At 23.4% G+C, this 15713-nt stretch overlaps 6 protein-coding genes across 6 annotated transcripts; 2 read left to right on the top strand and 4 right to left on the bottom strand.

Moving 5' to 3' along the window:
• Nucleotides 1-1319: 1319 nt before the first annotated feature.
• On the top strand, nucleotides 1320-1745 carry PY17X_1244600 (conserved Plasmodium protein, unknown function; the record flags this gene model as incomplete). Its single annotated transcript, XM_718837.2, has 1 exon — nucleotides 1320-1745. One exon carries the CDS (start codon nucleotides 1320-1322, stop codon nucleotides 1743-1745), a length of 426 nt encoding a protein of 141 aa, XP_723930.2.
• A 935-nt stretch (nucleotides 1746-2680) lies between these two features.
• PY17X_1244700 (conserved protein, unknown function) lies at nucleotides 2681-4669 on the bottom strand (the record flags this gene model as incomplete). The annotated part of the gene is made up of 1 exon (XM_718838.1): nucleotides 2681-4669. The coding sequence occupies one exon, from the start codon at nucleotides 4667-4669 to the stop codon at nucleotides 2681-2683; it is 1989 nt and encodes a 662-aa protein (XP_723931.1).
• A 1165-nt stretch (nucleotides 4670-5834) lies between these two features.
• On the bottom strand, nucleotides 5835-6578 carry PY17X_1244800 (conserved Plasmodium protein, unknown function; the record flags this gene model as incomplete). Its single annotated transcript, XM_718839.1, has 1 exon — nucleotides 5835-6578. One exon carries the CDS (start codon nucleotides 6576-6578, stop codon nucleotides 5835-5837), a length of 744 nt encoding a protein of 247 aa, XP_723932.1.
• A 1235-nt stretch (nucleotides 6579-7813) lies between these two features.
• PY17X_1244900 (transmembrane emp24 domain-containing protein, putative) lies at nucleotides 7814-8866 on the top strand (the record flags this gene model as incomplete). Its single annotated transcript, XM_022956904.1, has 4 exons — nucleotides 7814-7982; nucleotides 8087-8164; nucleotides 8337-8578; nucleotides 8723-8866. 4 exons carry the CDS (start codon nucleotides 7814-7816, stop codon nucleotides 8864-8866), a joined length of 633 nt encoding a protein of 210 aa, XP_022812736.1.
• Nucleotides 8867-9253: 387 nt separating this feature from the next.
• Nucleotides 9254-12247, bottom strand: PY17X_1245000 (DNA replication licensing factor MCM3, putative; the record flags this gene model as incomplete). The annotated part of the gene is made up of 2 exons (XM_022956905.1): nucleotides 9254-9397; nucleotides 9533-12247. The coding sequence occupies 2 exons, from the start codon at nucleotides 12245-12247 to the stop codon at nucleotides 9254-9256; spliced, it is 2859 nt and encodes a 952-aa protein (XP_022812737.1).
• A 1680-nt stretch (nucleotides 12248-13927) lies between these two features.
• Nucleotides 13928-14763, bottom strand: PY17X_1245100 (ubiquitin-conjugating enzyme E2 N, putative; the record flags this gene model as incomplete). The annotated part of the gene is made up of 4 exons (XM_022956906.1): nucleotides 13928-14146; nucleotides 14285-14379; nucleotides 14474-14560; nucleotides 14709-14763. The coding sequence occupies 4 exons, from the start codon at nucleotides 14761-14763 to the stop codon at nucleotides 13928-13930; spliced, it is 456 nt and encodes a 151-aa protein (XP_022812738.1).
• Nucleotides 14764-15713: the final 950 nt, after the last annotated feature.

A 15713-nucleotide genomic window follows, 5' to 3' on the forward strand; every position in this document is an offset into this window, starting at 1 on the left:
TTTATTTATGAATATTTTTCATCTCTTTATATAAATAAAATTGTAATTATTAAAAATTTTAAGACATTATATAGCAGTTTATCTCTTCATGTATCAAATACAAACTTCCCTATTCTTTATATGTAAAAATAGCTAGATTTTTTTTTTTTTTTATTATTCATTTTAGCTAGATGAAATAAAAAAAAATATGTGTGCAATTCGATTATTTATTAATTACTAAATATTCAACAATTTTAACCATGGTAATAATTTCAAATTAAGCACCTTTATAAACTGATGTTGTTTAATAATAATTTTTTTTACTCTTCTTTGGATGTGTATATGTTCAGTTTTAAACAAAATATAAATTAGAATATGTCGTTATTAACTGTTCATATTTAATTCGATCATTTTTGTTCTTAATAGCTATATGTATGTATCATATGTTATTTTTTTTTTTTTTTTTTATTTTGGTTCATAATATTATAAACATATGAATTACTTGGAATGAAAGTTCTGTATGTTAATTTATTAAATTTTTAATTAAATGAAATTCGTATCCTTACCTTTTTTTTCATTATATATACTTGAGTTATTCATAAAGCGTGTAAAAATTTGTATACTATATTTTGTGTTTTAAATATGGGATTTCCGGTAGGAAATTGCATCATTTAAGTATTTACGTATGTATATATATATATATATATATATATATATATATATACATATGCATAATTTTTTTTTAAATTAATAATTTGTTCATAACATCATAAATTTGGGTAGATAGATTCTTATAAAACTGAATGAATGGTAATAACCTGCCAAATAAGATAACGAAATAGCCTATTAATCATAATCATTGGTTTTGGCTTTAATTTTATCGTAGCAATTCAGTGTTTTATTTTATTAAATAAGTATATATATATAATATATATATATAATATATGTGCGTGGTGCTCCATAATTAATTTGCATGTAATTTGTCTTTCGTTGGGTTCGAGTTTATGCAACATTGATACTATTTACTTTGGGGTAGCATATGTTTTTTTTTTTGAAAAATGAAAATAAAAAATATTATGTATTCACAAAATCATAATAATTTTGTTCTATACACAGTAATAAATATATTTTTGTAATTTTATGTTGTATAATTTTTATTGAATAAGGGAAAAAGGGTTTATTTTCACTAAATTTGTTGCACTTATATAACATTCTAGTTACATTTTTCGGTTTTTTTTTAAACACGCAAAAAATAGCTTGTTAGACATATATAAGTTATACGTATATGTGCACACATTTGGCAATAATTAGTTTGTTTTTATAAAATTTTTAGAGACACAATGGATGCTGCAGTGAATGATGAATGGATTGTAAGAAGAAATAGATTATTTTGTGACGTAATAAATAATTTAATAACAACATTTTATGAAATTCAATATAAATTTTTTTTTGTAAAAAAAGAATTACATAATATTAATGAATCAATAAGTCATGCAGACACAATTCAAACTATTCAGTCTACACTTTTTAATATTATTATTACTTTTGTTATTGATTGTAAAGCGCTAGTTAATCTAAAACATATTGTTAGTAAAACAATTAAGCAAGATAATTATAGTTTTGTGGAAAGTTATTATTATCAATTTGAGAATGAAAAGTTTTTAGAGTTATTCAATAAATTAGAAGGATGTATGTTAGGATGTGAAAAAATTAATATGTATTTAACAATTCAGATTAACAGATTAAAAAAAAGAAGAAACTTTTAAGTAATTTATCTAAGTACTAATGAAAGTGTTACAAATTAAAAAAGTATAAAAAATAAAATCAGATGAACAATATTTAAGTATAATAAAAATATGGAGTATAAAATTTGAGGCAAATAATACCTATAAAAAATAGTAAGACAAATATTACGATTGAAAAAGATATCCTTAATTAAATGGAGCTAGCGATAATTACAATGTGTATGATATGTTAAAGAAATAATTAAAAAAAGCAATAGTTACACATATATGTATTTCATGTTTCTTTCACTTTATTTGAATAATATGTGATACATATTGCTTTTTATTTTTAAAAAACTATTACATTAATTTTATGAAATATTTTTATTATTATAACTTACAATAGTAAATAATATTTGTTCTTGTGGTTGTTTAATTAAAATGGTAAATGAATAAAATTTTATCAGCGAATATGTCAGCGAATATATCAGCGAATATATCAGCGAATATGGCAGCGAATAAAAGTTATTTCATTGTAATTATATGGGGAGTGTATTGTTTATAAATGATTGTCTTAAAAATAATTAGATAAGAAAAAAAATGTTAAAAAATTCGATTAAAAAAATCGATTAAAAATGAATAGAAAACAAACTATGCAATAAAATAAAGATTTAAAGACATTACTAAATAAAGCATGTTACTTTATAAACAAAAATAGACACCGAAAAATTGCAAGTTTCGCATATGTAACGATTGCAAATATTTTTTGTTTTGCACATTGTTTAATCCTTAAAAATATATGACTAAATTGTGTGCATTTATAATGAGTAAATTTGAAATATCCAAAAAAAATAAAAACAAAGAAATGAGAAAAAAATAAAGAAATAATTATTATAGCACTGAAATGGTTGGTAAGTAGAGAGTATAATATGTTTTTATACGATAAAAGTTGAGTAGTATTATTTTGGGGCAGCAAACTAATGGGTGTTAAAATAATCTGCAAGTTCGTCTCTTATTTCCATCTCTCTGAATGTATAGCCAACAATCAATTGCCAAAAGCAAATGTACGTTAATACTGATCCACTAGCATATATGAGTTCATTCGGTAAATTTTTATTAACATTTAACGTCATACCTTGTATAACTAATTCTACAATTTTTTTTGTCGCATCTAAAACAACGGCTCCTATATTGTCAGTTAGTGAACGCAATTGGATATCAGTCAGAGATTTGATATATGAAAGTAAGTCATCATTTTGAAATGTTTTATTTTCTTTTAATGTTTTTAATTGATTTTCTAAAGAATTAATTTTTTTTTTTAAAAAAATAATATAATTTTTCGTATTAATTATTGGTAAGTCTTCATTAGTGGCTTGTTTGAATTTTGTATAAAACTCTTCTCCAATATCTGTTTTTGTATTATGCTGAATTTTTGAATTATTATGTTCATGTGTATTTATATTTTGTTCATATACGGGGATATGTATGGTATTATTTTCATCTTGTGAACTGTTTTCATCCTGTGAATTATTTTCGTCTTTTTTTTCTTCATCATAATTTGTAATATTATCAGATTGTGTGTTGATTAATTGGTCTGAATTTAACACCTCTCCAGATTGGTTAAAATTATCAGAAAAAATAGTATTAAAATATTTTTTTAAGTTTAAATTTTCTTTTTGGCTATTTTGGTCATAAAGGGATTCATTTAGACTTAATCTGTAATCAGCATTTTTTAACATATAACCAGTTAGAAGAATTTGTAAAAGGAAATTATATATTTTATCATAAGTAACTAGAACAGATATATCTAATGCATATTTTTGAATATTTCCAATAATATTAAATATAATATTTTTTACAGCTTCTTTAACCCTTTCTGGTGCATTTTCAAAAAATAAGTTTATAAGTTCATTTGGTGCTATACTGCATATTTTATCAAAATATTTATTATTAGTTTTTTCAAAATGCTTATTATTTGTTGGAAAAAATAATGGAAAGTCATTTTTTTTTTTTGTCATAAATGCATTATTAATATTATTATTTATTGGTGAGTTAGTATAATTTGAATGAATATTATATTCGTGTGGTTTATCACATTGGTTTTCTTCTCCCCCTTTACCATCTTTTGTATTATTAACTTCATTTGGTTTATCAGGATTGAAAAAATCATCTTCTTCGTCATCATAATAATCGTCTTCATCTTCATCGTCATAATAATCATTTTCATTTTCGTCTTCATCTTCATCGTCATCTTCGTCGTCATCTTCATCTTCATCTTCATAATAATTCTCTTCTCCTTCCTCAACATCTTCGTGACTTGTATTTTCTTTTTCTATGTGTGCATCATTTTGAATAGGGTAACTAGCTTGTTTAGTATTCCTTTTGTTTATGATGTGTTTTTTTTTATTTTTTCCATTGGCGTTTGATTTTCCTTTGGTCAGGTTGTTTATATGTTTTAAAATTTCTTTTCGTCGTTTATCTTCCAAGTGTTTTTTCCACTTTTGTCGGTTTTCCAAATTTACATCATTTTGTTTTTTTTTGGAAATATGATCTAAACCCGAATTTAAACACTCTTGGTTCTCTTCTTTTTCATCATTTTGTGAGGTATTATTGAAAAGGCGAAATTGATTTAGGTTAAAAAATTGTGGGGAATTATTATTATTCTTAAAAAAATCGACAGTGTTATTATTTATTATTATAGAGGTATTGTTTATTTTTCGAAATGCTAAAATCGTGTTTTTTTTAAATAAATTGTTTTTTTTAAGTAAATTGTTTTTTTTTAATGAATGGCTGTTTGGTATAAAAAAATAATTTTTTTTTTTTTTTGAGTAGCTAGCTATTTTTGGAAATATTTTATCAAAGGGAAGAATATCCTTTTGGCATTTGACCTGCTCAAACTTGACAATATAAATAACTAATAGAGCAATAAAACATTCCACAAAAATTACGTAAATGGATCTTAGCATGATACGGGTATTATTTTGTGTGTTTTATGTTGTTTGTTTTTGTGTGTGGATATGATAATATATTTATTATCACAACATAATGATTTTTGTTGGCTTTATAGCATGTTGTGATGGAAAAAACTGTTGAATAGAGTAGAAACTGAATTAAAAAAAATATTTTTATTTCATTTTATTTCATTTTATTTTTCTCCACTCTGTAAATTATACTAATTCGGAATTTATTTGATCAATAATGGGGTTATAAAAATTTATCAGTAAAATTTATTTTTTTTTTTACATTAATATTATTTATTTCATTTATTTGTTGGATTATAAAAAATGGTATAAATCATAGGTTATTTTTTTAAAGCCAAAATTTGGTCGAAATAAAAAATGCTAGTGAAAAAAAAAAAAATGTAATTAGCTTATAATTATGCATATGAGTATACTAGGTAAAAAAAAAAAAAAATAATAGTCCAATTCGATTTAGGTACATATTAAGAAAATAAATAAAATATATAAAATATATAAAAAATATAAAAAATATAAAATATATACTATTAATCGAAGGAATAATTATATAATGGGAGTAATAAAATAAATAGCTATTATAATTTATATGTATGCCAAATATAGTTACATAGGAAAATATATTAGCTACTCGAATTTTATTTATGACCTTATATAATGCATAAATTATATGGATCGCAAATATATATATATGCATGTGTGTGTATTAAATATTTGGAAGTAAACAATGTGTTAACTATTATACGAACCATATAAGGAACATAAAGTGGGAAAGGGGAAAACGCTAGTTGGTTTTCATTTTAAAAGTAATGAATTATTTAAATAGGAAAGATAGGTTTTCCTTTTGAATGAAGTTTTAGAGAAATATAAAATATAAATGAATATAATAAAATATAAATGAATATAATAAATATAAATGAATGAAAACTATTTGGAAGGGGACAGTAGCATATTCAGAAATGCACACATGTTTCCATTTAAACTCGTAAAAAACAAAAACAAAAAAAAAAACAAAGAACGAATAAATACAACGTTCTTAATTTTGATAAAGAAAAAACATTAAAAATATTTTTTGTATATATTTCAACCAAAATGAGTAATAGATTTATATATGTATAGGGTTGTATTGATTATTGTCTTTTTTTTTTTTTTTTTTTTATTTCATTTTATATTGGGTTGAGTGTACATCACTATTACCTGTTTTACTATTATTTTCATCTTCAATGTTTTTTTTCGTAATAGATAAACTAGTTGATCCTAAAGTTATGGAAGCTTTATCTGGATCTTCAATATTACTATGATCATAAGATTTTGAAAATTTATTTGAATATTTTAATTTCCAATTTAATAAACTTTGTGAATTTTTAATTGCTTTAGTATTTAGACTTAACAAAGAAGGAGCCATATTATTGTTAATAGAACTTGTAGTATATTTATCTGAATTGTTTATATAATTATCTGAATATTTAAAAGTATTTTTTATTAATGATTCATGAGGGTTTCCTTTTAAAATAGATTTAGAAATATATTTAAGATATTTTTTATTTTTTTTTAATTGATCATGTAAATCATTACTATTGTTTGTATTAATGTTTGAACTTAAAATATCTTTTATTGTAACTTTATCATATTTCCAATATTGTTCTATAGATATATTATTTAAGGGTTGGAAATATAAATACCATTTTTTATTGTTATTTGGATCATCATTATTATTTAGCAAACATTCTTTATGTTTTATTTTGTTATGATAATCGTAATATATATTATCTAGATTTAAATTATTTAAAACTTTATTTTTCAATTTTCTTAAATTATCTTTTGACTCTAGAATATCATCGATTCCATTAATATCTCTTTCCTTTGGATATTCAAATGGGCAATATTTTTTAAACTCCATCTTTGGCGCAGTTTTTACGATGCAACTATGTTTCCTCTACGATGCAACTATGTTTCCTTTACGATGCAATTTTGTGCTTTTATGACAAATTTCGTGCTTTTATGACAAATTTCGTGCTTTTATGACAAATTTCGTGCTTCTGTTTTTTTAGTGTGAAAAATTTTAATTTCGGTATATATTTTTTTTCCACGCTTTGTTTTGCGTCTTTATCATTAGTATATGGTGTGGTGTATCTTTTCTTATATTCCTTTTTGTGTATATTATAATTATATCGATTAACATGCCTCATAAGATTGTAATTTTTCAAATATACTAAGGATCCTTTAAATATAGGCATATAAATTTATGTTTTAAAAATGGTTTTATTTTGCCATATTTTTAATGGTATTTTTATTCATTCCTTATTTTTTTTTTTACTTTTTAAATATGTTTCCACTTTTCCCTTTATTATTATTATTATATTTTCCACATATAAAAACGGGTGAAAAAATATATAACTATATGTAAAACATGGAAATTGTAACAGGGCGGCCCGGCTATTGCATTGGCATTTTTCATACCACTATTTGTATCACTATTATACTACTACTATTTTTTATTTTTTATTTTTTATTTTTTATTTTTTTTTTTTTTTTTTTCAGTTCGATTCCGTACGATATTACCTTCAATTTATATAATTTTTTTACGAAATATATATTTATATTTTTTAAGGTATTAATATAGTTTATTTATATTTTATAAATAAGTTGTTGTAATAAACTTTTTATTGAATTTGGAATTCAAGCTTAACCGAAGTTTAGGAATTTTTTCTCTTTTATTTTTAGGAGAATAAAAAAAAAAAAATATATAGTAAAGAAATTTATAATAAATTACGCATAAGACCCAAGTTGACCTATGAATTTAAGACTTATAAGAAATATCGTTTGAATATAAAATAAGAGTGTGCTAAAAAAAAATTATTAATTTTGTTCAGGGTTAAGATTTTCCTAAAATATCTATAATAAAGCAGTAATAAATTAATAATAAAGCGATAATAAAGCGATAACAAAGCGATAACAAAGCGATAATAAAGCGATAATAAAGCGATAATTATTTTTATTATGAAAGCTAAGTTGTGATTACTATTTTTTTTAGTAAATAAAATATATATTTTAAATCAAAGTTAGCAAAATAAAGTACTAATCGAGATTAAGCAAATAAAAATGCCATATTTAATTGATATAATCTTTTAAATTATGAAAGGAATAATATTGATTAGATATTTATTATTTATAATATATTTAAATTATTTATATGTCCAGGCCGCATATTTTTATGTAAAAGAAGGTGCTGAAAAATGCTTTGTTGAGAATGTTTCAAAAAGTGTTATTATAGTAGCATCCTATGACAATTATGGAACTAAAGGTTAATAACATTTTTTTATAATGTGTGTTTAAATATTTATGTAGATATTTATATAAATGCACTTTATTTTTTTTATTTTTTTTTTTTTCTGAAAAATAAAACAGAACTCAAATGCTTAATTAATGTGAAAGATAAAAATGGGCTTGTTTTGTATACTCATGATACATCACAAATGAGTAAAGGTAATTTATAATTTCCTAAAAAATAAAAAAATAAAAAAAAATAAAAAAAAACAAAAAAAAATAAAAAAAAATTGAGATTATTTAAAAATGTTGTCACTATTTATGATATAGTTATGTGACCCCTTTCAGTGTCTATAAATGTTTATTATATATTTTTCAAAATATTATATAGGCAAAATATCTTATATGACAAAATCAAGTGGGTTACATTATATTTGTATTTTATGCCCTTCAAATAACTGGTTTAAAGACAGCTCTATAAAATGGAATCTTTCAATTGAGGTTGGTGGGATAGATATTGATATGAATGATACTGCAAAAAAATCAGAAATAAGTGAAACATTAAATACTTTAAAAAATTTAAAAAAAAAATTTAATTCTATGAAAACACACCATGCCCATCAAAAAGTTATAGTAAGATTCGCTCCTTTATATTTAGTACAAACGTTTGAACATGTGTATGGATGTATATGTATGTGTGTGTAGTGTTGTCATGTAATTTTTTTATTTTTTATTTTTTATTTTTTTACTTTTTATTTTTTATTTTTTTTTTTTTAGGCGGACAATATGCATGAACATAACAAAAATGTTCACAAAAGTATGATCTATTGTTACATTATAGAAATTATTATTTTAATAATAATAACAGGGTATTCTATAATGCATTTAAAAAATTATTTTAAGGCAAACAAATTAATGTGATATGGCTCAAAATATTAATATTTCCTAATAAATATATCAAATACATTTTTAAAATATACGTACACGTATATGTGTATGTATATGCGTATATTATTATTTTGATAATGTGCATTTTAAATATGAATTTTTTTTTTTGAAAAATTTAAAGTGAAACACTTGTTTGAGTAAAAAATAAATTAATCTATATATTTTAAAAATAAAAAAAGATCTCCACATTTTACAATTAAAAAAAAGAAAACGCATATATTTGCGTGTGGTATTTGATGGGCAATTTAGGCCAATTAGACCAATTCGACCAATATATATCGATTTAAAAAAATTAAATAAAAATGGTAAAAATGGCGAATGAAAAAATAAAACGAAAAAAATGAAAAATAATTCGATAAATCAGCATTTATAGACAATTTTGTCCTTTTTGACATAATAAATTGGTGCACCGTCCATTTCGTTCAAGGAGTTAATAATTTTGCGAAGGGTCGAGATATCCAGCTTGGCTAGTTGGGGCATTTTATCTTTGTTGCCCAAGATGATCTGAGGGGAGTGGGAAATTAACGAAGTGGAAAATGAGAGAAGCGAAAAAATTAGCGAAGTAAAGCGGAAAAATAAAGCGAAAAAATTAGCGAAGTAAAGCGAAAAAATTAGACGTTCCAAATGAGCAAGCAGTACCAAATCGAGGAGGGCCTCATCACGCAATCCATCTCCGGGGTCATTGAGAGTGACATTTTCGACGATCAATCTCTCTATCTCCTTAACATCAAGTGGGGTAGCTTTAGCACTAGGAGGTTGTTGGTCATCTAGCATTGGATTGTCATTATCCTGGTTATCTGCCGATTTACTTGTTTTCTTTTTTTTTCTACTAGTAGTTTGTTTTTCAGCAGTTCTTTTTTTTGATTTGGTTTTATTTTTTTTATTTTGTGGTTTGTGAAGGTATTCCTCATCATCATCATCATCATCGTCATAATCCTCCTCTTCATCATCTTCTGATTCATCTTCTGATTCTACAATTTCTTCACCAAATAAAGTATACATTAATAATTTTTTTGCATAATTAACATCTACGCTTGTTACATATCTATTTAGTTTTAATTTAGCATGAGAAGAAGCTATACGAATAATAGCTTCTAAAGTTCTTGGTGTAACACCTTGTATAATTTTGTTATGTGAATATTTAGCAGCTTTTTCTCTTAAATCAGCATATAATTCAGTAATAACTTCACATGCTTCATCACTAACTTCAGGATATGGTTTCCATCCATCAGTTCTTTGTTTTTCATTATAAAATACATTTTTAACATAATGTAAATATTTTTTAAAAAAAGGGACTGTTAATATTTCATGTTCTATACCATTTTTATCATAATAAATCATTTCATCTCTGTTTGCAAATATAGGTGTTTCAAATTCTTCATTATCTTGTGCATTATTAGTATCATTATTATTATTATTATTTACTTCTCTATCATTATATATACTAATATGTTGAGCCTTCTGATTAATATCATAGCTATCTGCTTGTATAACAAAATTTTTTTGGCTATTTCTATTTTCATTTAAAATTGGTTTAGCTTTTTCTGTAACATTTCTTAAAACAGATTCTGCAATTCGTTCATCATCTTGTTCTGTAGTACTATCTCTAACTAAGAATATTAGGTCAAAACGAGAAAGTAAAGATGGTTCAAATTGTAACTGTTGTCCCATATCAAGTGAATCATTCCAACAACCATATAATGGGTTAGCTGCTGCTAAAACTGTACATCTAGCATTTAGTGTAGTATGTATACCAGCCTTAGCAACAGTAACTGTTTGTTGTTCCATAACTTCATGAATAGCTACTCTATCAGTTTGTTGCATTTTATCAAATTCATCTATACATACAACTCTTCTATCACCCATAACCATAGCACCTCCTTCAACAACACGTTCACCAGTATCTTGATCTGTAACAATAGCTGCTGTTAAACCAACACCAGATGAGCCTCTACCTGTTGCTGAAACAGTACCTGGCATAATACTCATAACATAACGTAATAATTGTGATTTACCACAACTTGGGTCGCCTACTAACATGATATGTATATCACCTCTTATATGATGAGAAGGTAATGCACGTTCTGTTCCTCCAGCTAACATTAATACAATTCCTTTTTTTACAATATCTTGACCACATATAGAAGGAGCAAAAGAATAACCTAATATATCTATAGTATTTTGTTTTTTAGCAAATGCATGGAAATTTTTTTTATCGGCTTCAGAAATGAATAAATTAGTATCATATGTTTCTTTATTTTTAACTAGAACATTATTAGCTATTAAAAATGATCTACCTAAACCACTATTAGTACTATTGGCTTGACCACAGCTAGCTCTATAAACTCCCCATACTCTAACTCGATCTCCACATTTTACAATATCACATAAATCATCTTCTACTATGACTTCTACCCATCTTGGCATTTGACCAGTTGGTGCATCTTCGGGTGTTTCTTGAATAACAAATTTTTGATGATTTTTATATTTACATAAACCTATTTCATGTCTATGCATAATTTTTCCTTCTGGATCTGAAGCTGGAGGTCTTCCAGAATCTTTAGCTGTTTTATCAAAATCAGTTATATCATAATGTGGTCTTAAATGAACAGTTTTTTCTTCACTTCTAACATCTGCATTTATATCATGTACAGCTTCACCAATATAAACAGATTGTACTAATTTAGGTTGAACTGTTGAACATTTATTTACTACACCTTCGACTGCAACTAATTTATTAATCATTGAACTTTGCAATCCTCTTGGAGTTACATGATGTCTACCTAACCATCCAGATATACCAATTTTTGGGCATTCTATATCTATTTTACTATCTTGAGATTTCCATAATTCTTTTATAGCAGCTTGATAAGCAGGTAATGCTAAATATGGTTCTTTTATTAAGCATTTAGCTAATAATTCAAATTGTTCATTACCAGTTTGAAAATTATTAATATTACATATTAATCTTTGATGTATTATTATGTTAGGTATATTTTTATCTACCATTTTATTATATTCTTCTGTAGCATCAGCTCTTAATTCTGTTATTTTTTGATGTATATATTTATTTGTTTGTACAAATAATAAGAACCCATCTAACAATTGTTTATATTTTTGTTGTGTAAAAACAACACTTTGCCTTCCTGATTCATATTCACTAATAATATTGTCATTTAATTTTTGAAGCTTTTTTTCTTTATTTTCTTTATCTAACCTCATAGAATTATCTAAAATTGAGGAATTATTAATAGATGAATCCATTAATGTGTAATTTATTAGTGAATTGTTATAAGCCCTAAAATCTGATCTCCTTGATGGAGAAACACTTTTTTGAATGCTTAGATTTTCCATTTTGCCAAATATATAAATATGCGATAAAAATATAAATAGTTATATAATTGGGAAATTGACATGAACGATTTGTTGGTACACTTGTAAGCGGTTTCTTACAATTGGGAGTTATTATGCATGCAAAGAAAAAAGAAAAATATATATATTGAACTTATATTACATGATGTGTAATAAAACAGTAAAGGTGGTATTATAAGATGATATTATAATATTAAGCACTTTGTCATCTCATTAAAAGGGAAGTAATGATACACACACACACACAGGTACTATGAATAGCCATATGTTTGTACTACTGCTGGGTGTAGTGTCAAATGTGGGAATAAAAATGTAAAAAGAATGAGGGCGTATATGTTAGCATTGTATGCTAATCGTTTTTGTGTGTAAATATGTATTATATATATATGTATATTTTTTTTTATATATTATATATTTTTTTTATAGCTTTAAAATTATTTAAAAAAAATAACTAAAAAGCTTTATGTGTTTACTACTTTATTATATGCATAGTATTTTTTAAAACAATTTAAAAAAATAATAAAATTCACATTTTTCAGGAGCAAAAAACAATATGCATATTAATATGAAAAAATATGAATTATGTCCACATTATTATCATGTATCGCTTTTTTTTTATATGAAAAATATGAAAAATAAATTATTTCATACTTAAAAAGTCAAATATTTTTGTAAATATATGGTACACATTAGGTATTAAAAATATGTCGCATATTATATGTAATATTTTTTATCTTGTTTAAATAATTTAAGATGATACAAAAAAAGCATTCACAGGTGCGTATGAAATGGTAAAAAATTAGTAAAAATTAGCAAAAATTAGCAAAAATTAGTAAAAATTAGCAAAAATTAATAAAAATTAATAAAAATTAATAAAAATATATATTATGTATTTTTTTATTCATAATTTATTTTAAAGTGTCTTAAAATAATATATAATTATTAAATCCTTGGACACACATTTATATAATTAATGTTTATTATTTCTTAATTTTTAGCTATTAAATATTTTGAATTAAAAAAAAAAAAAAAAAATAATAACTCTCTACATATTTTTAAGAATTATTATAAGCATAAAAAATAGATAAAGAAAAGTGGATATATTTATTATATGCGTAATGATTTGTATTATCATTATTTTAATGTTTTTTTAATATGGAAATGGGATATATATTTAAGACATGAAATGATTTCGAGAAAATATTTATTACCCTTTACTAATGAGCGGTTTTAATTTTGACTATATATTATTTATATTATTATATATTATTATATATTATTATTTATATTATTATACCAATTTTTTGATATGTTATGGAATAAAAAGTATTACATTTTCTCCTTTAAAAAATTATACATAAAGAGTATAAAAAAAAAATAAAAATATTTCCCACATTTTTTCTTAAGCAATATATATAATGTAAAAATATTTTTGTAAATTTATAATAGGTGTAAAAAATAATAAATTAAATAAAATTTAAATAAAAAATAATGTAGTGTATATTACACAAGTATACATATCCTCACATATATATTATTGAATATATAAATAACCATATAGCTACGCATTTATATATATATATACAAGTAAGCATATGTTTGTATAGTTTTATAAAAAAAATTTAATTAATAATTAATATGTTAGCAATAAATTTTATTAATTTATATGGCACTATTGGCATACATTCTATTCCATTCTCTTGCAACATTTTCAGCATCTTTTTTATCTTGTTTAAAATGATCTGCAACCTTTGAATCTAATGGATCATCGGGTTCAGGTGATGATAATAAAGCTTGTATACTTAGCAAAACGGTTCTTATTTGTAATGCTGGGCTCCATTTATCTTTTAATATATCTAAACATATTCTTCCTAATTTATCCTGCACCATTTTAATAAATATTAACACATTTACATAATATATTATATACTAATAAATAATGAATCAAACACACACACAACTGCAAACATCAAGTTTTCCTAAATTGTATACATTTTTTTATTTTTATTTTTAACTTACAATGTTGGGGTGATATATTTTTGTTAAAAATCGAACTTTTGGTGGTTCCATAGGATATTGTTCAGGTAAAAAAAGTTCTAATTTATAGGAGCCACCTATAGAAATAAAAGGGGTGAAATAAAATATTAATATTTTATATTTGTATATATTATAATTTTAAATCAAAATAATAAACATTATTATACAAACCTTCATATGGGGTTCCTTCTGGTCCATTTATTACAATATCAAAATGCCTATAATTTTCGGGAACGGGTGCAGCAACAATACCTGGGGCTATATATAGAAAAATAAAATATCAGTATATGTAAGATAATAGTATAAATTGTATGTAAAAAGGGTGAGGCAAATTTTGGATGTATAAAGGGGCATAGAAGCGCTCCATTGCTTTATTTTTTTTTTGTTTTTTTTTGTTTTTTTTTACGTGGCTCATTTGCTAAGTTTTGCGTTTCCTTTATTATTCTTCTTGGTATTGACATATTCTATAAGTTGTTTATATATATTAAAACAAAATAAAAATAATAAAAAATAACGGACAAAAAATCGGAAATTATAATATGTTAGGAAAAGGGGTTAAACAAATTATAGGCTGTTATATATATTGTCTCTGAATAAAAAAAAATGTTTATATATTTTATTATAATCTATGTGTGGGTAAAGAAATGATAGCAAACAAACAAAAAAATAAATAAGCATGAAAAAGTGTAAATAAATATGCTATGTACTATAAAATATGTACTATAAAATATGTAATATAAACATGTACTATAAACATGTAATATAAACATGTAATATAAACATGTAATATAAACATGTAATATAAACATGTACTATAAACATGTAATATAAACATGTAATATATTATTTTTTTTTTTTTTTTTAACAATCTTTAACCTTTTTGATTTAAATATTTTCGGGTATTTCAAGAGACTTTTCATTATATTATAATATTCTACCAAATGACGTATTAGAGATATATATAATTAATACATGAAAAAAAATAATACGTCGTTTAAATATTATTGAATTTATTTATTTGTGATTTTTTTATTAAATATTTCCAAAATTATTGTGTAAATAGCTGTGTTTGTTTTACTACGCATTTTGGTGGATTCGTTATTTATTTTGACCGTCATATATATATGCATAAAAAATTAATAAATATATATTATATATATAAAACCACCTAAAATTAATATAAATAAGCACCTTAATAAAATTGCTTTATGCAAATTTTCACGCTTTATTTGTTACTATTTTTTTTTTCTTATTTAATGTGGAACATTTTTAAATCGTATAATTGCGTTTACATATAATTGCAAAATTGGCTCTTCTAATTTTATTTTTTAATTTTTCCAACATTCAAACATTATGAAGAGATGGGAAAAACTGCGAATTTTTATAATAAGAAAGGGAATTGGAAAAATAG

This window comes from Plasmodium yoelii (assembly GCF_900002385.2).
Source record: "Plasmodium yoelii strain 17X genome assembly, chromosome: 12".
Lineage (NCBI taxonomy): Eukaryota > Apicomplexa > Aconoidasida > Haemosporida > Plasmodiidae > Plasmodium > Plasmodium yoelii.